The sequence below is a fragment of the Ovis canadensis genome, chromosome 3, assembly GCF_042477335.2.
Source record: "Ovis canadensis isolate MfBH-ARS-UI-01 breed Bighorn chromosome 3, ARS-UI_OviCan_v2, whole genome shotgun sequence".
Classification (NCBI taxonomy): Eukaryota; Metazoa; Chordata; class Mammalia; order Artiodactyla; family Bovidae; genus Ovis; species Ovis canadensis.
Genome location: NC_091247.1, coordinates 168,667,737 through 168,691,613, shown reverse-complemented (window position 1 = coordinate 168,691,613; position 23,877 = coordinate 168,667,737). Strand labels below are relative to the sequence as shown.

At 46.9% G+C, this 23,877-nt stretch overlaps 2 protein-coding genes and 2 non-coding genes across 13 annotated transcripts in view; all 4 read right to left on the bottom strand.

The window, feature by feature from the left end:
• BAZ2A (bromodomain adjacent to zinc finger domain 2A) overlaps positions 1-12,880 on the bottom strand; it is a 35,189-nt gene extending 22,309 nt beyond the window's left edge. For 3 of the 10 annotated variants that reach the window (XM_069580996.1, XM_069581000.1, XM_069581004.1), the window contains exons 1-2: positions 12,681-12,880; positions 7,881-7,964 (exon numbers count right to left, since the gene is read on the bottom strand). The gene's annotated coding sequence lies outside the window, so the exon portion shown is untranslated. Of the gene's footprint in view, positions 1-1,179; positions 4,863-7,252; positions 7,456-7,880; positions 7,965-11,418; positions 11,497-12,680 lie in introns of those variants that run through there. The other 7 variants (XM_069580995.1, XM_069580999.1, XM_069581002.1 and 4 more) reach the window with 6 other exon arrangements.
• A 1,742-nt stretch (positions 12,881-14,622) lies between these two features.
• Positions 14,623-20,502, bottom strand: ATP5F1B (ATP synthase F1 subunit beta). The gene is made up of 10 exons (XM_069584951.1): positions 20,141-20,502; positions 19,483-19,665; positions 19,068-19,242; positions 18,456-18,577; positions 18,021-18,205; positions 17,366-17,524; positions 17,150-17,272; positions 16,025-16,237; positions 15,435-15,636; positions 14,623-14,887 (listed from the first exon to the last, which is right to left on the bottom strand). The coding sequence occupies exons 1-10, from the start codon at positions 20,265-20,267 to the stop codon at positions 14,790-14,792; spliced, it is 1,587 nt and encodes a 528-aa protein (XP_069441052.1). The 5' UTR covers positions 20,268-20,502; the 3' UTR covers positions 14,623-14,789.
• Positions 18,300-18,370, bottom strand: LOC138438468 (small nucleolar RNA SNORD59). The gene has a single exon (XR_011256395.1). It is a non-coding gene; the product is annotated as a small nucleolar RNA SNORD59 (small nucleolar RNA).
• LOC138438469 (small nucleolar RNA SNORD59) lies at positions 19,342-19,416 on the bottom strand. Its single transcript, XR_011256396.1, has one exon. It is a non-coding gene; the product is annotated as a small nucleolar RNA SNORD59 (small nucleolar RNA).
• Positions 20,503-23,877: the final 3,375 nt, after the last annotated feature.

The following is a 23,877-nucleotide window of genomic DNA, read 5'->3' as shown; positions in this document are numbered from 1 at the left end:
GTTCAGGGGATTTCCCAGGCAGAAATACTGGACTAGATTACCATTTCCTTCTCCAGGGATTTTCCCAGGGATCAAACCCACATCTCCTGCATTGGCAGGCAGGTTCTGAGCCACCTGGGAAAGCGTACATCATAGGGAATTCCCTGGTGGTCTAGTGGTTCGGACTCGGCACTTTCACTACTGGGGCCTGGGTTCAATCCCTATCGGGGAACTAAGATCCCTCAAGCCAGGCAGTACAGCCAAAATAATAATAAACAAAGCTATAAGCAAACTTACATCACAGAGAGGATATTCAATAATTCATTACACAAGTCTAGAAATGCTATGCTTGATAATCAGATGAGAGCCAATCTCATCTGATCTCCACCTCTCCACTCCTCCAGTTTTATGCACAGCCACATATCTGCTGGGGTGTGTGAGACACACATCTTCTCTCCTATATCCGCTGGACTATATTCTCCCACTCAATGACAGGCCACAGTTAGTTGTCCTTTTTCTGTTTGAATCCACGAGGAAACTAGTGGCTTTTTCATCTCTGCTAGTCTGGGACAGTATACCATTTCCTGTCTCACCAATTATATACTAATAAGCATAAATGGGGAGAAAGAAATGCCAACCCACTCCAGTATTCTTGCCTAGAGAATCCTGTGGACAAAGGAGCCTGGTGGGCTGCTGTCCACAGGGTTGCAGAGTCAGACAGGACTGCAGTGACTTAGCATGCATGCATGCATTGGAGAAGGAAATGGCAACCCACTCCAGTGTTCTTGCCTGGAGAATCCCAGGGACAGAGGAGCCTAGTGGGCTGCCATCTATGAGGTCGCACAGAGTTGGACACGACTAAAGCAACGTAGCAGCAGCAACAGCATAAATGGATGCCTTACAGAAATCAGATAAGTAAAAGGGATGAGAAGTTATCTAGTGCCTGAGGTCTGTTTCCCAGTAGCCTCTACTGAGGGGTCACCAGTACCACAATCACTTCATTTATAAGAAGCTTCCTAGAAACATAAAATATTCTGTGCTGTGCAGTGAGATCAGTGGAACAACAGTGGGCTCTAGGTACTAATTCCAGCTCTACTACCACTAGCTGTGTGACCTTGATAAGTCACTTTAAAACCATTACTATTTTACTACTATGAGAGATATTACAAAAGCAGGAATGATCCTCCCAGCCAGACTCACTGTATACTTTTGATGTTCAGTCGTGCAATCGTGTCCAACTCTTTGCAACCCCATGGATGCAGCATGCCAGGCTTCCCTGTCCTTCACTATCTCCCAGAGTTTGTTCAAATTCATGTCCATTGAGTCGGTGATGCCATCCAACCATCTCATCCTCTGTCACCTGCTTCTCCTTCTGCCTTCAATCTTTCCCAGCATCAGGGTCTTTTCCAATGAGTTGGCTCTTTGCATCAGGTGGCCAAAGTTTTGGAGCTTCACCCTCAGCATCAGTCCTTCCAATGAATACTCAGGGTTGATTTTCTTTAGGATTGACTGGTTTGATCTCTGTGCTATCCAAAGGACTCTCAACAGTCTTCTCCAGTACCACAATTCAAAAGCATCAATTCTTCGCTGCTCCGCCTTCTTTACGGTCCAACTCTCACATCCGTACACGACTACTGGAAAAACCAGAGCTTTGACTATATGGACCTGTGTGTCAGCAAAGTGATGTCTCTGCTTTTTAATATGCTGTCTAGGTTTGTCACAGCTTTTCTTCCAAGGAGCAAGCGCCTTTTAATTTCAGATGTCACTTAAATATGGCATCACAGTACAGGAATGCAAAGAAAATGTGGGCAGCTCCTCTCAGCAATAAAATCAGAGGTATTTTATTTTAACCTTTCTACCCAAGATGATTTTCACGATAAGGCCTGAAGGTAAATCATGTCTTCCCATCTAGAGCTAATGAGAACAGTAAAGCAAAGGAGAGTGTCTCCCTTTGAACTAACAGGATTTTGGTCAAATGAAAAAAGGAAATCAGTTAGTGCCCAACCCCCAGAATAGTAGACATCTCTCCTGACCAGGAAGTACAATCAGGCCAGCACCCAGCCCAGTCCCAGTAGTATGTAAATGGATCTCTTAAGAGCCTTTAAGCTTCATTTATAAGAGTTAAGCGAGGGACACTGCCCCTTAAGCTTGAGGCAGTAAAGTTCTTGCCACATGGCCAAACAGCCTGCTCTTTCTCAGTTTCAACTGAAGAGGTACTACTCTGTGGACCTGTGACACGGCTTTAACAGAAAAAGACTGACAATGCACAAAGCATTGAAACATTGCAAATTTCAACACTGTTGCAGGTGCCCTGACCAACACCAACACTCAGACCTCTGAGGCTACCTACCCGCAAACAAGACACATCATCAACACCATCCAGCTGGACCCCTGAGCAATGCCTGCAGCTTCTTGCTTCCTTCTTCCCATACAGAATGCTAAAATTCCAGAGAAATTTCTAATATGGGGGCCTAGGAAGAGATTTCAAACACCTGTCTTTACTAAACAGTGAATATAAATCTTACAGTATAGTAAATAAATCATATTACTACATTTTAGATTTGTAATGGTGCATGTTATGATATTTCTGAACAGTGAGCATCTCTGGATTCACCCACCATATTCTAATACAGTGGTTCCCAACCAGGGGACATTTAGTTATGTAGAAAGGTATATGCTACTGTTATCTAAGAAATCGACATTGGGGATGCTCCTAATGATCATGTAATACACAAGACAACCTACCACAACAAAGGATTATTTGGCTCTTGCTCAAGGTCGAAAAACTCTGCTATAATACAAAAGCGGCCTCATTTCCCATTCTTATCCTATTCTCTGGGGAAGATCCAAAAGTTCTCACTATTCCCAGTGCCTGATGCTGCAAACAAGGATGCTTTGCCTTTCAAATCTAAAAACCCCTTCCCTAGCTAGGCTGTCTTCCTCCACCAACAGAGTTCCAAGTGTCAAGCCACAAAATCAACATGCCTTCTTCTCCTCTCAGGATAGCCCATTTAGACAGCACTGGTAACTGACTTCCCTTGGAACACTGACTCAGACTATAGCCATACTGACTGAGGCTCATTCTCTCATAATGTCGTTTCCTTAACCTCCCTTTCCTAGTCAGGACAGCGAGGCAGAAGGAAGATGATGAAAGAAGGAAGATTATTATACTAAGGAAAGCAATTGAAAGACAACTGCCATGTCCAAGCTGCACAGAACACAAAGATGATTGTTCTCTGTTCTTATTTCTTCTATACTTGTAGGTTCTAGGGGGCCCAGGTGGCGCAGTGGTAAAGAATCCACCTGCCAGTTCGAGAGTTTGTCATGGGTTCAATCTCTGGGTTGGGAAGATCCCCTGGAGTAGGAAATGGCAACCCACTCCAGTATTGCATGGAAAACTCCATGAACTTGAAGAGCCCGGGGGGCTAGGGTCCATGGGCTCACAAAGAATCAGACAAGACTGAACAACTGAGCACACATGTAGGTTCTACAGCATCAACCAGGTACTAGCTCCACCATTATATCTCCAGCACTTAATTCAGTGCTAAGTACATAAAAAAATGAAAGGAAGTATTTGTTGAACCTGTAGATTAAGCAAATGAATGAATAAATCTATCTTTTCTGTCACTATCAATTTACTCATCCAATACAGAATATGGTTTTTTGCTCCTACCATTCTCAGAAAATAGTAGGAACACAAAAAATTCAGTTTCATTGTTCATAGAGGTAACTCTTCTAGAGGGAAGAAAGGTCCCAAATCTTGACATATTTTAGACAGATGTCTCATGCAGAAAATAAGGCCTAGAAACAGGGAAGCATGACTGAACTGAACACTCAAGGTATATAGCAAGTTTTAAAATATTTGGTGACTGAATAAAGGAACCACATACCAACAATCTAGGCTAGGTTTTCTGCCTCTGCTCTGGTCACTTCACCAGAGAACTGGAAATGCCTTTAAAATTGAAGGACATTAAAAGCTACACTCCAGAGGCTATAACAAGGTTATTTCCCTTTCAAGCTCTGTTTCTCAATTTCAGCTCTAACAGTCAGACTTCACCCCTTTCTTCAAAAAGATATTACCCTCCTCCTCAAAAAAAAAAAAAAAAAAACAAACTGAGCTGAGAAGGCAGGGTAAAGACCCCGTTTACTGAGGCAGGTTTTATTAATTTATAATTTTATAAATCAGAATTATGAAAAAACAACAAGGTGGTGAAAAATGGTCCCTCTGACCCATGTGCAACAATGCTGAGAAAGTATAATCTTGGGCTATGAGGTATATGAGAACATTCATATCCTAAGAAACAAATCCAGAAGATTACTTGCCCCACAAAATCCTTGAGAGTTTTATAAGTCACTCTATGTCATAGGAAATAAAATTTCTGGTATTACTGCCTCGCTGTACACATCTCACACAAGACTGAGCAGCATTCCAGTTATTGGAATAACTTCCACACTATTTTAACTATTTTAGTAAAAGAATATAGCAGACCTCTTCAGAGGTGAGAAGAAAGGTCAACAGGAGCAAGACACAGTAACCCTAACAACCTTTGCTTCTCCCTTGGCAACACCCGATTCCAGAACCACAAGACTGCAAGATGAGCCTCACAGGGCATTCTAGATTTCTGACTGACACTAAGGTCGGCCCACATAGTTCTCTATACACCTCAAATTTTCTCCTCTACAGAGAGGCTTAAGAAAAAAAAAGTCAATATTCAGAAATCCACTTCTGAGAGAAAAATACATCCATTTTACAAAAAGGCCATGAAAGCTTTACTTCATCCAGCTTTCCGATCAATCATGTATCGAACGAAGCCATAGCTATCTCAAAAATCAACTTCTCTTACAGAGTCCAAAGAAACAGGAGTAGTCTTTCTCCTTCCTTCATTGTTTTAATTTCCAGCAGGGAAAATCAATTTACTATTCTGTCAGGCCCTAATCTAGCTAAACAAAGGTTGAAGAAAGGGGAACTTAAAAATCAGTGTCAAGTCAACCCTGTCAGAAAGCAACTCAAAAGCCAACCAGTCAAGCAGAGGGGCAAGAAAAAGGACAGTGACACTGAACTTGTTTTTACTGTTCCAGAATATCAACTCCAACAACCAGGAAAAAGAGCAGTGCTGCTATCCTAACAGTGATGATGCTGCTGTCACATAATCATATATGTCTACCAGGTCCTATCCTGGACCTTTAATCTAAGAATCTACAATTCAGGTGGAAAATACTGAAAAGATTATTTAAATGTTAGGCTTAAGCCATCTTCAGGGTAGTTCAAATGATCTCAATACTTCCATCTCTCTAGATTCCACATGTAAGTGATATCAAAAAAAAAAAAAAAAAAATACTTCCATCTCTCAAAACATAAAATCCCGTGGCCAACTCACCTCAAACCAAACCCAGGGTCTAACTAAGTGCCTGGGGGCATAGTACAGAGTCCATCACTGTACACTGCAATAAAAATCTCCTGGGATTATCAGGTGGGAGAAAGAGAAAATCTTTGCATAGACACATGACTTTGCATAGAACAGGGGAAAAGGTTACCACTCTCCATGAATGGTAATAAGAGAGAATATGTCTTTTATGAACTGAGGTGTAAGTCATATGATAACTCACTCCCCTAATGAGTTGTTTCTGCAGAAGGTAAACCATCCCCTATGTTAACTAGCAGGCTTCCAACAGGGACTTTTTCTTAGGCTAGAATTACCACTGAGGAACAAGCCCACCACCCTCACTCTGCAAATCAGTCCTACCCCAACACACAAATCCCACTCATTTAAATCTTCCCTCTTCGCTCCTCTTCTTCCACATCTCAGAATTAACTTCTTCACAAGCTCACTTGCTCAAGTGGTCTGCAATACAGCAACTGTCATATGTAAGAATATATTTAATATTCATATACACATATAAACCAAGATCCCCAAAAGCCACTCTCATGCCACAGAAGATCCCAAGTCTTCCTGGCTGCTCTTTACACTCAGGGAATTTGCATCACTTGTACTGAAAGTACAGTAGCCCTGCTGGTGAATGAGTGAGTTTGATTTTCTATGACCTCTAGCTCAGGAGAAAAAAATCCAGACAAGGAGACAGAGATGCTTTGGAGGAGGGATTGGGATCAGTGAGGCAACCGCAGTGACTACTTTCAGTTGACAAATTAAGTTTACTAAAAAAAAAAAAGTCGAACGAAAGGACTCTCAGACCACATGGTTGACAGGATCCAAGCTTGCCTGAAGGCCTCAGAAAATGAAACCAAATCTGATTAAAATGGACATTTCAAAACAACAAGAGACGCAGCAGCAAACGCACAGCTGCCATTTCCCGGCCACTTCCTGCGGGAGGCTTGGGGGAGGGGCTGTTTGTGTACAGATGGAGGTGGAAGCTATCCCCCCGCATCACCCCCCGAAGGATGCAAATCTCTCACTCCAACAAATCCTACAAAGGATGACTGCTGATGGCACTGCCTTCCCCTGAAAACTGGGGACCTCAGGAAAGAAAGGGATGATGCGGGATCATCTTTTCTGCCATGGAAATGGGGATCCCCTTAGAGAGGGATCCCGCTTGTTAAGGGTTCCCTCTTTATTCTTCCCTCCGGCCCCTAAGCCCAGCTCAAATCCGGACGCCTCAGCACCGGCCCTACCAACCCCCATCCTTGGAGTGGGGGATTCTCCCTGGACTCGAGGGCCCCAAGCCAAGCACAGCTTCACTCCAGCAGGGCTCGCTCCTGCTCGCCAAGCTCAAGAGAACGTGCACCCCACCCCCTACTCCGCCAAGGAGACACCCCGAGACCCCTGGAAAGCCCTTTAACCTCCACTCACCGTTGCCAAAACGCCCCAACCCCCACAAACGGAGTGTGAAACCCGTCCAGGGAACCCCCTCACCTACCCTTCGCACTCGGGCAATCCCCACCCCTTCTGAAGAGGTGGAGCCCCTCCCGGGGATTCCACCCTGAGTCCCCCACAGGAGTCATCTCCACCAGCCAGGAGGCTTCTCCGCCTCCTCCTCGCAGCCGCCGCCGTCGCCGGGAGCCTCCACAGCTCCTCTCGCACCCGCCCCCGCCGCCCCATCCCGGGTCTACAGCAGGCCGGCCAGCCGCCTTCTCCTTCCAGCCCCCTGGGCGAAAAGACCCCCGCCCAGGGCTGGGTCCTAACTAGAAAGTCGGCGTCTCTCCCCCCTACTTCCCCGCAAGGCTGTAGGCGGTTCCAGAGCCTCCGTCCCCTGAGGGAAACCTCGGATGAAAGCGGGGCTCCCTCCCCTCAGGCCCCCAGCCACAGACCCAACAGACCTGAGGCGGCGGCGTCCAGCCAGGATCGGGGCTTGTCTCTCCCCGGGGGACGGGCGGTTCACATGGCCGCGCTCCGGGCGCCAGGAGGGGAGGGGAACGCGGGGGAGGGGGTCTGGGGTCCGGGAGGGGGGAGGGGGACGCGGCTCAACCGCGGGGCCCGAGCGGAGCCAACATGGCCGGCGGGGGAGGAGTGAGCCGAAGCCGGAGGGGGCGGGGAAGCTGCGGCCGCAGGAGAGCCGCCTTTCGCCGCCGGGTCCTAGCGCCGGGGCATCCCGGCTCCCTGACCCGGATCTGGGTCCTAGCGCCGCGGCGTCACCCTAGCTTACCGGTGAGCTACCTCGGCACTGTTTCACTGTGGGCGGTAGTCCCGCATCACGTTGAGCAAACTGAAAGGCATGCCCTAAACCCAAGGTTAACCTCAAAGACTACACCAAATTTCTAGGACCAAGACATGTGCCAGTCCCCTAAGGGGGGCGGGGTAGGAGATAGGAGAGGGAGATCATTTCGGGGGCAGCTATTTCCCATGATAAGTAGTGGAAAAGTGGAAGTGCAGAAGAGGAAAGGTTAGGAAAAATTCAATCCTGGTAAAGAGGTGGAAGAAGGCAAGCTCCATCTGCTGCCCACTCACCTGTCCCGTGGATGGCAGCCCGTTCCTGCCTGGATCACCAATTTCCCGGCGACATTAGCAGGACCCTGAGGGTCAGGAAGATTCCTGTGGGTAAGAAAAGGAACCTTGAGACGAGAAAGGGAAGGCCAGAGTCTAGCGTAAATCTGGTCAGAGGGACACGGGAGGAACAGGAAAACTGACCAGCAAATAAGGTGCCCCAAATCACCACTTTTAAGATAGTTCCAGTACTTTTTCTGATAGCACTATATTTGAAAACTTCTGAGAAGAGGAAGGAAAAATCTAGCAGAGGACTAGAGATTAGCTATCACCTAAAATGTCTATTGCAGAGGCCCAGAGTGGAGAACAAGTGTCATATGTGATGTTAGAATTTAGAGAATTTCTAGTTCAATCTTCTCTGGTTAGATGAAGAAATTATGGCCTGAAGACAGTAACCAACTCGTTCAAGGTCAAACAGTGGATAAAATGTGACCAGAAACCAGGTTTTTTTTCCCCTTGCAACTCTACAGACTTTGCAGGCGTCAAGATAATTCCTATTCAATTCATTGCAATGCAGTTCTACAAACAACTGCCTAACTGTGCAAAACTCAGGCTGAATTCTCTGGAAGAGGAACAGTTTCAGAGTGGGGATGATGAAACTCTGGCAGGTTGCGGGTGTCAACAAATACTTTTTTCCTCTGGGAGTCTGGGGAGGAAGATCTGAAAACGGGGTGGGACCAGAGTAAGGCAGGACCAAATCCATCAGTCTAGACTGGATTTTCTTACTCCACAGAGAAGTGAGTTCTTCCTGAGTTTTGACAGACTTCATTCACCACAACAAACAAATGGCTCAGAAAAGCTAAGAAGGAAGTGAGCTTCAGCAAAGCTCAAAGTGTGTAGGCCAGAGACAGGCTGAGGAGGGTTAGGAGGATGTCTCTCCTCCTGAAAAAAATAGGTTGCCAGTGGGAAGGAGCAGACAGAAATCAAAATCCTTTTCTCCTCCACGATTCAATAACAGATTTATAGGGTCACCTTGAATAAAAAATCAAGACCCCTAACAGCCTACTAACCTCAAGTCTCTGGGTAAATAGGGATCACACTCAGGGTAGAGGGAGGGTTCTTTCTTCTGGTGAAAGCAAGGATCCAGCAAACTTCTGCTAAGGAATGCCTCCCCCATCCCCCAAATAAAGACAAGTGAAGAAGAGAGGGCATGGAACTGGCTTCCTAAAGGGACAAGAGACAGAGCTAGGTATCCTTTTTCTTTTTCTCTTGTTCCTTTTCCAGGGCAGATGAGGGCGAATCTTCCTACCTCCCGCCCCCAATCAGTGGGCAGGACAGTCGGAGGCGGGCGGCAGGGGAGGAGCCTGCGCCAGTCAGACGGGTGTAGCCACGCCCCCTCCCCTCCCCCCCACCACACACCCACACACACCCACCCGCTGGCTCCACTCCTCTCCGGAAGAGCCGGTTACTCTTGTGCCCCACTGACTGCCCCCACCCCTTCCGAGCCTCAGGCCTAGTCTCCAGGGCAACCTCTAGGACTATCCCAGCCAGGAGCCGTTGGGAAGAAGGGTGTTGGATAGGAAAGGGCCACTCGGGATTAGAAAAGTGAGGCAGGATCCATTCTTTCCCATCTGATGCAGAAAGACTACAATCACCTTCCTCCTTAAATGAGACCCCTTCTCATCCCTTTTAATCAGAGGTCTTCCTTGCTCTTTGAGTAAGGATGAGGCTGGGGTGTCAATATGCCAACAGCTGGGGGTTTCCTTCTTGCCAGAAGCCACCCCAAACAGCAGCTGTGCTTCTCCCCCACATCCAGACGACAGAGGGCAGACTGACCCTTTAGATCCCGACATTCCTCAGTCCTATCAGATGTGGACAATTCCTACCCCATCTCTCTTTAGGAAGCTACTAGAAACAGGAAGGGGCAAATGGTCATTTTTTTCAGCAACTTGTGAGAAGAGTAGCTAGAGAATACTCTGAACCTCTAACAAGCCAGGCCAGTGGGCGGGTAATAAAGACAATGGGGAGGGAGAAATTAGCACCTGCTCTCCCTTTCTCACCCTCCCTGTGTTCCTGCTGTACCACCCTGACTGGGGTCAGCTGCCATAGTGCATGGCACCACTGAGGAGCCAGATGGCTGGAGCTCAGAGGGGGAAGAGGGAAAGCAAGAGACGTCGGATTCGTTTGCATCCCTCTGCCTCTCCCTCTCCTTGTCCAGGAACTCCTGGAATTCAACCCCAACCACCACTGCTGACCACCCTCTCCTTCATCCCCCATGCCTACCCAGCTCCCTCTCAGCCTGTGAAACATGACTCAAATCCAGACACCCTTGTCCCTTCATTCTGGAGTGTGTTGTGTTGGGGACAGTGGGGAATGAGAGGGCAAGAAGAAAAGGGGCAGAGCTAAGGTCTCAGCTGGATTTGGACGGAGGGGAATTCTCTAATGGAGATGGGGTCATTATCAATATTAAAGACCTACCTTGCCCTCACTCGCTGAAGGGTTCACATGTTAATAGAGTCTAGTGCAGAGATAGCCTTCAACCTGTTAACCATTCCAACTTGTCCCACTTTCCTCTCCAGGTTAATGGAAAACAGTCTCCTCCCCCCACCCTCCCACCTCGTATTTAGGGGAGGCCAGATTCTCCCCATCAAAAGGACCACAACTCATCCCTCTTCTTTCCAAATTGGTATGGTCCCCTCAGATTCAGCAGTCTTCTTTCAAACTCTCCAAGGAGCTTATCCAGACTGGTCTCAGAAGAGGATGGGGAAGACCTAATTTCCTCAGGACTTCTTTTGCATCTGAATAGAAAAGGCTGGGCTTCCCAGGCCTTCCTCACCACCCCCAACACCCTTAGAGACTTAGTCCTAGCCCTTCATCCACTGTTCTCCAACAGCCCCTTAAGTCCAGAATCACAAGATTCTGGGTGGCACCCCCCCATTCCCTGACTCTGGGGTAAGAGTGGTCTTAGGCGGGACTGGCCCACCCCAAGCTTAGAAGGGCTGTTCCCACCTGGGCTGGTGCTGAGATCGCACCCCCGAAGTCTGGAAGAGATGAGGTAGGGTGAGGGATTCAGGAAAGCGTTAGGTGAGAGTTAGTTGAACTTGAATGGCTAAACGGAGCAGGGCCTGAAAGTGACTCTAGGCTAAGATAACCCCCACCCCCCTTACTACGGGGAAAGAGAGGAGTTGGGGTGGCGGTTATTCCCCCTCCCATTGGAGGTTAGGATGGCGTGGGAAAGCGATGGTTCCAGAGGGGAGGAGGCGAAATCCAGACCAAGGGAGATTTTTCTGGCGAGGAAGGCGCGGGGGAGGGGGAGATCCTGGGTCCAGAATAGGAGGGGTACCCGGGAGAGGTTGGCCGAGAGGCGTGAGAAGCCTCCGGATTCCGGTCGCAGAGGACAGGGGAGAAATGGGCGAGTAGATAGTGCGGGGGAGAGAGGAAGGGCAGCTCCCGCAGGGGGAGGATCAGATCCCGAGTCCCCGGCAGCGCGGATCCCGGGTAGGAGACCGCAGGGGCGGCCCGCCGGGGGACTCCGGGACCGGACGTGGGTGCCGGGCCTCACCTGGAGCAGGGCCGGGCGGTGGCGGCAGCGCAGGTGGCCGAGCCGGGCGGCGGCGGCGGCGCCTCCTCCCCCAGCCCTGGGCAGCCGGCGGGGCGGGGGGGGGGGGGTAGCACTTAAAGGGGCAGGAGCTACTGGGGTAGGGACAAGCGCTCGGGTAGGGCTGTCGCGAAGAATCCGCTGGGGGAGGGGGAAGCCAGTGGCGTCTCCTAGGGGCCAGAACCAGGAAGAATCCCAGATGGAGGAAGAGAACAGATCCCCAGGAAGGAGAGATAGAAACTTCTGCGGTGAAGTGGGGGATGGTGGTGGGTTCGAACTGGAGGACCTGGGATAGCTCCACCCGCGCTCCGGGAGACACCGGCCAAGATCTCTTCACAAAGGAGGACCAGGAAGGCTGTGAGAGTCACAGGGACTCCGGAGGAATAGAGGTGTCCGAGAGGAAACTCACGGCCGAGACTGTTGAGGGTAACGCACAGCGGCCCTACTAGGTGAACAGGTTCAACTCCTCGGGAGTTCAAGCCCTACCGCCGTGGGGAGACGCAGCCTCCTTCCCCCGGCACGACCCAAGTATAAAAGCTTCTGGAATCAGGAAGCCGCGAGGGCAAAGACCTTTCAGGCCTTTCAGCCTCAGTCTTGCCTCTCCGTGTTTCTCAGTGACTGGAACGTGGGGGGCCGCCAGTAGCTGCGCTGGTGAAGCTGATGTGGGACCGTGAGAATCGGCTTTATTCTAGTTCAGTTTTCCCCCAACCACCGCCACCTTTGCAGCAACCTCTGGGGCAACAGGAAGCAGCTGCTCAGTGCAGCCCCCACCTGGTGGTGGGTCAGGGTGGGGGAGGAAAGAAGACAGGGACTTAAAAAGGCCTGGGAAAAAATAGAGGGAGAGGCGCCTTAAAAATTCTCCAACGTGACCAAAAGTGGGCTTTACTTTGAGGGGGAGGCCACCCATGAGTGCTGTAAAATATTTCTTGAATCCCAGCAGCTTAATGGGGAGGCACAAGGGACTGCGGGGTTGAAGGGGCGGGAGTGGGGAGGAGGGGAAGCCCCCACCTAAGGGGCAGTCCAGGCTCTTCCCTGAGGCTGGTGCTTGCCAACGCTGATGATCCCTTGGTCAGCAGCCTCACCAGCTGAGTCCTGTGCCCCTGTAGTCTGGTTTCCCCTCCTTCACCCCCCAAAAGAGCAAAGGTTAGGCCCCACCCCTGCTGAGTCAGCCAGGGAGGGAGGTAGGCATCCCTCAGGCCTTGCCGGGGGCTGGTCCTCATACTTACTCATGTCAGGCTGGCAGGGCTCCAGGGCTGGGACCACCAGCTCCTCACTGTCCTTGGTTCCCCCTTCACGTGCAGGCTGGTGTTAGATCCTCCCAAACTATGAGCTGGGAACTAGCACGAATCAAAAAGCCAATGTATGCTTCCTGCGAACCACAGCCTGAACTGCTGTAGGGTGATGTCCCTGTGTGACAGACTGGGGTGGGGAGGGAGGAGGGAGGGGCGGGGCTTTCTCTGGGTGGAGAGGGAGGAGGCGGTGAGGACAGGGCCGAACCAGGAGAAATATGGAGGAAGGTTAGATCTGTGTTGACACCCTAGTGGCGTGGTACCAGGAGTGGTGAAGGGGGAAGGAAATAAATAGTTGCAGCTACTGAGAGGGAGAAGGTTCTCGATGAATGCTAAGAGACAGAAATGTAGTGTAGGGGGGAAGGGGTAGAAGTATGGGAGAAACCACCTTTAGGATCAGTTCCTAGGTCTTTCTGCCTCTAGATAACATGGGAAAACAGAGCAGAAAGGGTGGACCCATAGCCCGGGGACTTCTGCGTCAGCTTCTTACCCATTCCAGAGTCAAAACCTAGAGGATGTGCCCACACCCCCATAACTCAGCATTTCCCCAAATCCAGGCTTTCCTAGGGGCAAACTACTGAGCACAGGCGGCTCAGGGGCTCCACCTTCCGGCCAAACCGTGACACAGGACAGGCTGGTGCCAAGGACGTCAGAGGCAGATGGGAGGAAACTTAAAGGCCCCTACTCCACCCCTGGCACCTCTCCCAAGGCCCCTGCCCAACTTTCAGCCCCCAGGGGCCTCTCAATTGGGATCTCAGTTTATCCTGCCCTGCTTTTACCCAACTTGAATGCCTCGGGGTGGAGCTTATAGATTCAGGCTCCTCCTTAGGACAAAAACCCCAGCTGGTTTGTAAACAGTCATTAGCAAAGAACCACATCCCAGCAAATGGCCTTCATGGATTTCAAAATGGTGAGATCAGTTCTTGCAGAGCCTTCAGTCCTACCACCAGAGGGCAGATGGGTCTGGATCTACAAAAGAACATCTAACACCTAAGGGGCACCAAATCCAACCTTGCACTTTAATAGGGCACTTGTTAGGTGGCTGTTCTTGTAATCCTTGCCTAAATGAAGCCTAAAATGAAGGGAAGATTGTCTACATTCCATTATTTGACTCAGAAACTCAAGCCCAACAACCCTGAAAATTACCTCTAAAAAAAATTTATTTTGGCCACACCACAGGGCATGTGGATCTTAGTTCCCCAAACTGGGATCGAACTTGCACCCCTTGCAGTGGAGGGGACCACCAGGGAAGTCTCTGAAAATTACTCTTCCTATAACATTCTTTTCCCAATTTTCTTAATTTTAGCAAACTTCAGAATAGGCCTTAAGGCACTTTATAGTCTGCATTGCCTCAAGGAATCATACATACAAGTCTTGCCCAAAATGTTAGGAGGTAGTAGTCAGGGACACCTTCTGAAAAAAACGGTGGTAATAGGAGAGAGCCCTTTTGACTCAGTTTTAATCCCTCAGAATTTAACTGCATCATTTCCAAAAAATTTAATTCACTGATTAACCTGTGCCTTCTCTTAGAACAGCAGTTATTTCTAAACCCATTTTCCCCAAAATGCTCTTCTAAAAATCCTTTTGCTTTTTAAAAAAGTAGGACTACACTACATATATTTAAGAGGCAAAACTCAACTTGAACAGTGACATAAAAGGGCCAAAAATGAGGCCCTATTAGGATCCCATCATCCCCAGGAAACCCCTTCACAAGACTCAGCTATTCAACAATGCAAGACAATGGCTTTTCTTTTTGGATGACCCCATTTCAAACATATATATATAGCCTACTTTGTGCTGTTTCTTGTGGCTATTCTAAACTACTATTAAAAACTTCAGTACTGGCTGCGTTGTCAGGACCAAGAAAAACAGACAGATGTTGAGGGATGTACATTTTATTGGAAACCTTAAATATTCTTCAGACAGAACACAATGTCTTCAATCAAGGCTCTCACGTGGCCTACAGAGAAAACTGCGATTTCTGGATTAGGGGCAAGGAGAGGGACACCATGGAGGATGAGTGCTTAATTTGCCAAAAGGACCCCCTCATGAGTGCTCTTCAGCCAGCTTATCAGCTTTTGCCACAGCTTCTTCAATGGGTCCCACCATATAGAAGGCCTGTTCTGGGAGATGGTCATATTCACCTATATGGAAAAAAAAATCCAACTGGTGAGAAGTGAAGGATATTAACTTCTACAGTGGTTACATACCTCACCACTTGAGGCCACCAGTCAGAACGTGATGAAATCCTGTCATCTTAGGTTCTTTTCTTAAACTCGCCTCATAATTTACAAGAAATGCTACAGTACAGATTAAGAATATATGGCCTGGAGTCACGTAACTCAGGTTCAAATTCTTTCTGGCTGTATGATATTGGGGCCAGTTAAACTTTCCAAGCTTCACACTTCCTAATGTGTAAAATAGGATAATAATGCCTTCTTTATAAGGATGTTGTAAATCATGTAGAAGAGTAGCTGGCACTGAAAACTAAGACTCACTAAATCTAAGGCTCACTCTCAGATGGTATTTTCAAAGAAAATTGATGGAGAATGTCTTATTTTCATATAAAAATTATGCAATTAGGCACAATATATATTGCCTGATGGTTCCTTGAACAGGAACACAGCACAGCATTCAAGGGAGTTCAGATTCTATGCCACTTTATGTTCAGCCTTATACTGGAAATCTCACCTGCCAAAATCTGCTGGAATCCTTTGATGGTCTCCTTGAGGGGTACCAGCTTCCCCAAATGACCGGTAAAGACCTCAGCCACCTGGAATGGCTGAGACAAGAAACGCTGGATTTTCCGTGCACGAGACACAGTTAACTTGTCTTCCTCAGAAAGTTCATCCATACCCAGGATGGCAATGATGTCCTGGAGGGATTTGTAGTCCTATGAAAAAACAAGATGAGAGGCCAAGTAAATATTTACATTCCTCAAACTTGGACAAAAACTTAAGGGTTAATACAACTTTATATTCACAATGAGCTTTGTATAGAGCATTTTAGCACTTTATTGTACTTCTTAACTGAAACAAATCAGTTAAATGAGGGTCATGAGGGCCCTCAGCTAAGATTGGTATGTTGTTTCCCCGACTCTGAATCTATCTGCTGCTGTTATAAAAAACTGCAACTCCAAACCTGGAAACTCAGGAGACCTCATTAACACTCACTAGGAATTCTAGTCTCTTCTTTCCTTGCTCTAATGCAAATCACACAAATTACCAGGGAAGATCTTAGTCCCCAAATTCCCTCTATGACTTTATGGCCACTGATCTCACCTGCAGAATCTTTTGCACCCCACGGGCAACATCATAATGCTCACTGCCAACAATGTTGGGATCCATGATGCGAGACGTGGAGTCCAGAGGATCCACAGCTGGATAGATGCCCAGCTCAGCAATAGCACGGGACAGCACCGTGGTAGCATCCAAATGGGCAAAGGTAGTGGCCGGGGCAGGGTCAGTCAAGTCATCAGCAGGCACATAGATAGCCTAAAGTGAATCAAGAACCTATTAAGAGCAGCAGGAACCCAAGTAATTTTACTTAAACCATCCCCTTTTCTGACCCCTCCTCATTATGTTACTCTATCTTCTCAACATTCAAGAGTCCAACGAAGACTCTCACCACTCCTAATGCAGAGTATTAGTGGTTACATATTATCTGGTTCCTCCAAGCTGTAATGGAAGAATTTTCATTGTTATTCCATTTGTTCTTCATCCTACTTTCTAACTCTAAACCAAAAAACTAGCCCTACTATATCAGGAAAATGAATCATGAAAGTTAAAAAAATTTAGAATAATTTTTTGATAATTTTACTTTATACACCATCTACATACATTTGAAAATTGTAGTAGCTAGTGTAGTACATTGGAGAAGGCAATGGCACCCCACTCCAGTACTCTTGCCTGGTAAATCCCATGGACGGGGGAGCCTGGTGGGCTATAGTCCATGGGGTCGCTAAGAGTCGGACACAACTGAGCGAATTCCCTTTCACTTTTCACTTTCCTGCACTGGAGAAGGAAATGGCAACCCACTCCAATGTTCTTGCCTGGAGAATCCCAGGAACGGGGGAGCCTGGTGGGCTGCCGTCTATGGGGTCACACAGAGTCGGACACCACTGAAGTGACGCAGCAGCAGCAGCAGCAGCAGTGTAGTACATATTTAAAGTTCACTTCAAAGTTCCCTTCAGGTTGGAAACCACTCTTTTGTGATCTACATTTACATATACACCTTCAATTAGCTCAGATGAGTGGTTTCTTAATCTTTTAGGGTCTTTAACATGCACACACAGAATTTTAAATATTATTTAAGCTCCAGTACCTACTTAAAAAAAGTAACGAGATTTTATACCTCTGTACATGCCTTTACACAAATTAGACCTTCATCCATTTAATTGTTCTCACCTGTACAGAGGTGATGGATCCCTTTTTGGTGGTGGTGATTCTTTCCTGCATGGTACCCATGTCAGTGGCCAGGGTAGGCTGATAACCCACAGCAGAAGGGATTCTGCCCAATAAAGCAGACACCTGGGGGGAAAAAAAAAAAGAAAAACCATATTGTTAGCCTTATCTCCATCATTCCATAAAAAGGTCAAATGAACCAGGTTCTCCCAAACCTACCTCTGAGCCAGCCTGGGTGAAGCGAAAGATGTTATCAATAAACAGCAACACATCTTGACCTTCTTGGTCTCTGAAATACTCAGCTACAGTCAGCCCAGTCAGAGCAACCCGGGCCCGAGCACCAGGTGGCTCATTCATTTGACCGTACACCAGAGCTACCTGCAGCAATTATAAACAATCAGAAATCCTGGCAGAGGAGTATGAAAGTCATCTATCCAAGGTCCCCAAATCAGAGAAACTACCAAAAAACCCTCCTCCTCAGGTGTCTAGGTTTTTGTTCATAATTTTTTTTTCCCTTTTAGAGCTGCAGTTCAAAACAAAAGATAATTTCTTTTATTATTGAGGCAAAATTCTTCTGGCAGGAAGGAAATAAACTGTAAATATGAGAAAAGCACAAAATAGGGTTGAGACATTAACGTTTAATGTCCCCAGAATTAACTTTCAAATGATGGGTCTATATATCAGAACAAAAACCCAAGAAACGTTATCTAATATTAAAAAGGAAAACGCAATGTACATGAGTGTATTAGCAACAGGGAAAAATACTGATAGAACTTTCCTTTGTAGGTCCTAGGACAATAAAATGAAAATACAAAACAAGTCAACTTCAACAGTTTCCTGACCTGACTTACATGGACATCGGCTCAGTGCTCACCTTAGAGGTAGCATCTTTTAAGTTGATAACACCAGACTCAATCATTTCATGGTATAAGTCATTGCCCTCACGGGTCCTTTCACCAACACCAGCAAACACAGAATAACCACCATGGGCTTTGGCAACATTATTGATTAACTCCATGATCAGTACTGTCTTGCCGACTCCAGCACCACCAAAGAGCCCTACAAGAGGTTGAGAAAAAACAAATTAAGAATTTCATTTCCATATAAGCAAACTTCAAAAAACATTTTTTTGTGTGTTTCTTTCCATCTTTTCCCTTCTCAGAAATGGCATCTGGCTTCAGCAAACTCAGAAGAACGAAAGTCAGAAGGTGCTCATCAGTGAGGGACATATCTCAGTACCCACTCATAACATGGTAGGATTTGTTTCCCACATTAGGTTTGGAAAATATCTACCTGTCACTTAACATACCAATTTTGCCACCCTTGGCATATGGAGCCAGCAAATCCACAACCTTGATACCAGTAACCAGAATTTCCTGCTCAACACTCATCTCCACGAATTCAGGAGCCTCAGCATGAATAGCAGCAAATCTGTAAAGGCAGACAAGATCAGTGTCTGTTCATCTTATTAAAAAGTTCTTCTCAATTCTCAAGCCTAACCCTTTACTCACAGTCTCATCTTTTATATAACACTCTAGACAAATTACCACCCACCATCAGGCCCAAATACTCTGCAATAAAAGGAATTTCATTATCTCAGGAAGCAATAATCCCATTCCCTGACAACTCTGTCATGAAGTTTTCCTTTTACAGAGTCTAAACATCACTTCTTCACATACCAATATGAAATACAAACACCACTGGTATTAAGATGAACTGAAATAATCAACCTATGGAGTTCAATTTTCTCTTTTTTATAATCAGAATTTCTGCATCATTAATTTTCTTCATTAGAAATTGCATCGTGTGGTTTAGGGATTCTCTGCAGAAAAATTCTGCTATAGTAGATGGTGCCACCTTAATGTATAAAACTGCTAGGAAAAAGTTCCTTGTGTGTAGATACAACAACAGGAATACTTACTGCTTGGTTTTGATGGGGCCCCTCTCATCAATAGGTTCTCCAATGACGTTCATGATTCTACCCAAGGTCTCAGGGCCAACAGGAATTCTGATTGGTGCACCAGAATCCAGGACTTTCTGACCTCTAACCAAGCCTTCTGTACCGTCCATAGCAATGGTCCTTACGGTGCTCTCACCTGTCAGATATAGGCATTGCAGGATTACACAGGACAAACTGGCTTCGTGGTATTTATTTAAGCTGTAGCTGGCATTAAACACCTAAGTCAACCAAGACTTCTTCTCAGTATCTAAACGTGGCTTCAGCAAACTCAGAAGAACGAAAGTCATTTTGATAAAATCATCATAGAAGACAGCCTGGTTTTGAGGGATATTTGGGTCGAACAAGATCTTTACTATTCCTAACAAACTCTACTTACCCAAATGCTGGGCCACCTCCAAAACCAGCCTGGTCTCCCTGCCTTGCACCTCCAGGGCATTTAGGATGGGAGGCAGTCCCTCATCAAACTGGACGTCCACCACTGCACCAATGACCGCCACGATGCGCCCAGTGGCGCCGCCGGCCTTTGGCGATGGAGATGCTTGAGCGGCATAGTCTCTGGCTAACAGACAAAAAAGATGTTGAAGAAGTTGGGGTTAGGACAGTTAAAGGTCATCGGACGCCCGGACTTAACTCACAAGTTACTGGTGAACGCAGCCCAGGCCCGGCCCCCTTCCGCTTGCACGGAAGGCGGGTCCAGAGGGAGGGCCGCGCTGGAAGCGGAGAGCGAGCCTGCACCATCTTCCCATCCTCATGCACATAACTCCATTATTCGAGAGGGCGCGCGGTGCCCCCATTTCACGGGAAGGTCAATGCACCTGCTCGCACTACTACGTCACACAGCGCCCCTCTTCCAAAATAAGACGGAATTAGATCGTCCCTGTTCTTGTTCTTCCGCCGTTAGAGGGCAGGGCGCGGGCGCTGGCGCTGGCGTCCTTCTAGCACCACAGATCCCTTAGGCCGGAGCAACTATCGGCCCCAGGCTCAAGGTCATGGGACGACAGAACCGAACCCAGCTGCCAGAGCAAGGCACTTACCAGGCTGGAGCGCTGCAGGAGCGGCCCGCAGTAAGAGCTGGGCTTGCGGTAGCGGCGCTGAAGGGCTGACTCCCCGCAAGGCCCCGGAGGCCGAGGCAGCAGCCACACGACCCACAAGTCCCAACATGGCGGAGCCCGGGTGGAGACTGAGCACTGCAGCGGTCTGGCCTCCAACTGCCAGCAGTTGGAGGCGAGACCTACTCTGCAGTAGGCACGACCATTGGGTAATTTTTCTGCTTATCACTCTGGCGCTGCTCCTATAGGCCACTAGTCTCTCATCTTCTCAACCATTGGCCAAAATTCGTGCTAATCTGAATTCCTTTTTTTATTGGACAGTGACTGGCTCGGTGCCACCCTCAGAGCTTTGAAACATAATTGGACAACAGGGATGTCAGTCGGAGAGAGCACTTTGAGGAACTGCGTTTGGGAAAGGGGCCGAGTTCCTGTGCGGAAGCACGTGGGCTGTCTTTGGCTGTCCTTGGGCTCTCTCTTTAGATAGGACCTTGAGCTAGGTGACAGTCTCAGGGGCGGTTTTAAGGAAGTGGTAGCCTCCTGAGGCAACATTGACTGACCTTGGCTAGTTAGGAGTCTTCTCTAGAGTCAAACGGTTTTTCTTCCGCATTAGGGAGATTGGAAGTTTTTACACGATTCAGCAGGTCAGGAATCTGGACAGAATTAAAAGATACAATGAAAGACACTCATGTAAACCAGTCTTTTAAAAAATGTGTGCTGGGCATTGAGGAGGCAAAGATAAATAAGACTTAAAAACAGATGAGCAAAAAATCCAATAAAGTGTGATAGGTCTTGGTTAGTACAGGGTAAAACGGAGGAAGGGATAAATTTAGGTCATCTAGAAACTTCCCTGGTGACTCAGACGGTAAAGTGTCTGTCTACAATGCGAGAGACCTGGGTTCAGTCCCTGAGTTGGGAAGATTCCCTGGAGCAGGAAATGGCAACCCACTCCAGTACTCTTGCCTTGAAAATCTCATGGACCGAGGAGCTTGGTGCAGGCTACTGTCCTCAAAGAGTCGGGCTCGACTGAGCGACTTTACTTTAGAAATGTAAAATGTAGGTGGAATTGCCTTTAAAGTGGAAGAGGTTGACAGAAACATCCGTAGAGTGTAGAAAAGGTTGGGAAACATAGAATTCCGTAGAATTCCTAGGGTAAAGTAGGAAGGAAGGCTATCCATTATATATTTGTATTACACAGCATGTTTCTTTTGTGGTACTGCAGGTGAGGGAGGTTTCAGGTGAGGAAGGGAAAAAAAGAGGCGAATAAAGAGATGAATACAGAGAGAAGAACCAGTTTTCATGGCCTTGGATGGGAGTGGAGGCAGGGCAGAGGTAAGTGTGTGGTCCTTGAACACGAAAAATCATAAAATAAATAGGACATCCTTTAATGTAGTATTGACTTTATTTAAGGTATTTGGGAGCAGGGTGGAGGAAACCCTTAATCTATTAGAACAAACGTGGCTGCTGGTCAGCATGAAGCTACTTCCCCAGACTTTCTCCAACCAGCACACATTAGTTCTTATTTTTCTGCGTGATAGTGAAAGTTTTCTACTGTTTGGTAGCAAGAACTACAAAGAACTTAAAAAGAGAAAGCAGGTACATAAGAGAATTAGAGAAAGTTTGATTTGAAGTGCCTGTGGTTTCCCAGGTGGCGCTAGTAGTAAAGAACCTGCCCGCCAGTGCAGCAGACCAGAGACCTGGCTACCATCCCTGGGTCAGGAAGATTCCTTGAAGGGCATGGCAACCCACTCCAGTATTCTTGCCTGGAAAATCCCATGAAAAGAGGAACCTGGTGGATTACAGTCCATAGCGTCCCAAAAGTTCACGTCTAAAGCAACTTAGCATGCACACAGGTAATCTTGCCTAGTAAGAGGGAAGGAACCCAAGAAAACAGCAATGTGTATGGAGCAGGTAGAAAAAAATAAACCATCTTGGGAAACAGCAGAGGAATAAGGAGAAGACCAAAGAACATACACTCTGCAAGAACCAAGTAGAGTATTAAGGAGAGAGTGGTCAATAGTATCAATGACCTAACTATGCTATAAAATAAGGGCTCAAAAGAACTAGTTGGGTTTGGCAACTAGGAATTCATTCTGCAGTGATACAGGGTCAAAGAATTTCAATGGGCTGCATGCAGGATATACATTTTTGTTTTGCAAGTTGTGCTCTTCCCATTACACTGGGTAGCATCCCATTTAATAGGAACCTATACATTTCACTTGCTTTTCTCAACTATTAGAGTTGAAGTTTCTATAGAAAGGATAAGATACTTAAGAATTGCCCTTGGAACCAGACTGGGTTTAAAATCTTTTTACACTTACTAGACATCATTGAGCAAGTTTAAAATCTCTGTATATCATCTTCCTCATAAGAGATGAGGATAATCTCATAGAGTTGTCTCAAATCAAATAGATTAAAATGTGAAAGAGGCATTTAGAAAAATGTCTGGCACATAATCGGCACATTTGTGTTGACTAGTATTTTTACTATTGACTTAGTGTTAAGATCCTTTGGTTCTGTATCATCACTTTTGGTTGTGGCCAAAATTTTTTATTAACCATCAAACATTTAAACTGACACTTCACTTAATCCAGGTATCCAAGGGAAGATTTCAACATAAAATTCCAGATAACTGAGGCTCATCACTTTTTGAAATGTTTTTACATTTAGGATATTATCAGGAAACTTTATTCTTTGGGCAGTTGCTGTGGCTGCTGCTGCTAAGTCGCTTCAGTCAAGTCTGACTCTGTGTGACCCCATAGATGGCAGCCCACCAGGCTCTGCCATCCCTGGGATTCTCCAGGCAAGAACACTGAAGTGGGTTGCCATTTCCTTCTCCAATGCATGAAAGTGAAAAGTGAAAGTGAAGTCATTCAGTCGTGTCCAACTCTTCTCGACCCCATGGACTGCAGCCCACCAGGCTCCTCTGTCCGTGGGATTTTCCAGGCAAAAGTACTGGAGTGGGTTGCCATTGCCTTCTCCCTTGGGCAGCTGGGTTACATTAAACAAATCTTTGTATCACAATGCAACGCTAAATGCTCTTAATGTTACCGAGGTGGATAAAGCTATTTCTCTCATTATGCTCGTTTGTAAATTTTTAATTTTTCTAACTCCTTTGCTGTCTGAAATTAAATAACCTGCTAAATTTATAAGTAATACTGTCTAAAATCCGCCTGCAATGCAGGAGACCTGTTTGATTCCTGGGTGGAGAAGTTCCCCTGGAGAAGGGACATGCTACCCACTCCAGTATTCTTTGGCTTCCCTGGTGGCTCAAACAGTAAAGAATCTGCCTGCATCGTGGGAGACCTGGGTTCAATCCCTGGGTTAGTAAGATCCCCTGGAGGAGGGCGTGGCAGCCCACTCCAGTATTTGTGCCTGGAGAATTCCCATGGACAGAGGAGCCTGGCAGGCTACAGCCCATGGGGTCACAAAGAGTCAGCACATTTGAGTTTTGACATATTTGGTCTTGCTTATTTCTTGATTTCCAGATAGCCCAGGTAGTATTTCATGTAAAATACAAATTACTTTCCATGGGATAAGAGACCACAAAGACTGAACCTGAAGTTAATTTCCAATTAACTAACCTCTCAATTTATGACTGGAAACCTTACAAATTTCATCTTAAGGTGAAAATTGTTTACCATGAACTTTTTTTTTCTTTTGGCTGAGCAGCAGCTTTCAGAATCTTAGTTCCAACTAGGGATTGAATGCACAGCAGTGAAAGG

Bases quoted from the DNA above. Each gene is read 5' to 3' on its own strand.
- ATP5F1B (XM_069584951.1), bottom strand. From the start codon at position 20,267: ATGTTGGGACTTGTGGGTCGTGTGGCTGCTGCCTCGGCCTCCGGGGCC. The intron at 19,666-20,140 runs GTAAGTGCCTTG...TTTGTCTGTTAG, and splicing joins TCCTGCAGCGCTCCAGCCTG to CCAGAGACTATGCCGCTCAA. The intron at 17,273-17,365 runs GTAGGTTTGGGA...TTTTCCCCCCAG, and splicing joins TCACCCAGGCTGGCTCAGAG to GTGTCTGCTTTATTGGGCAG.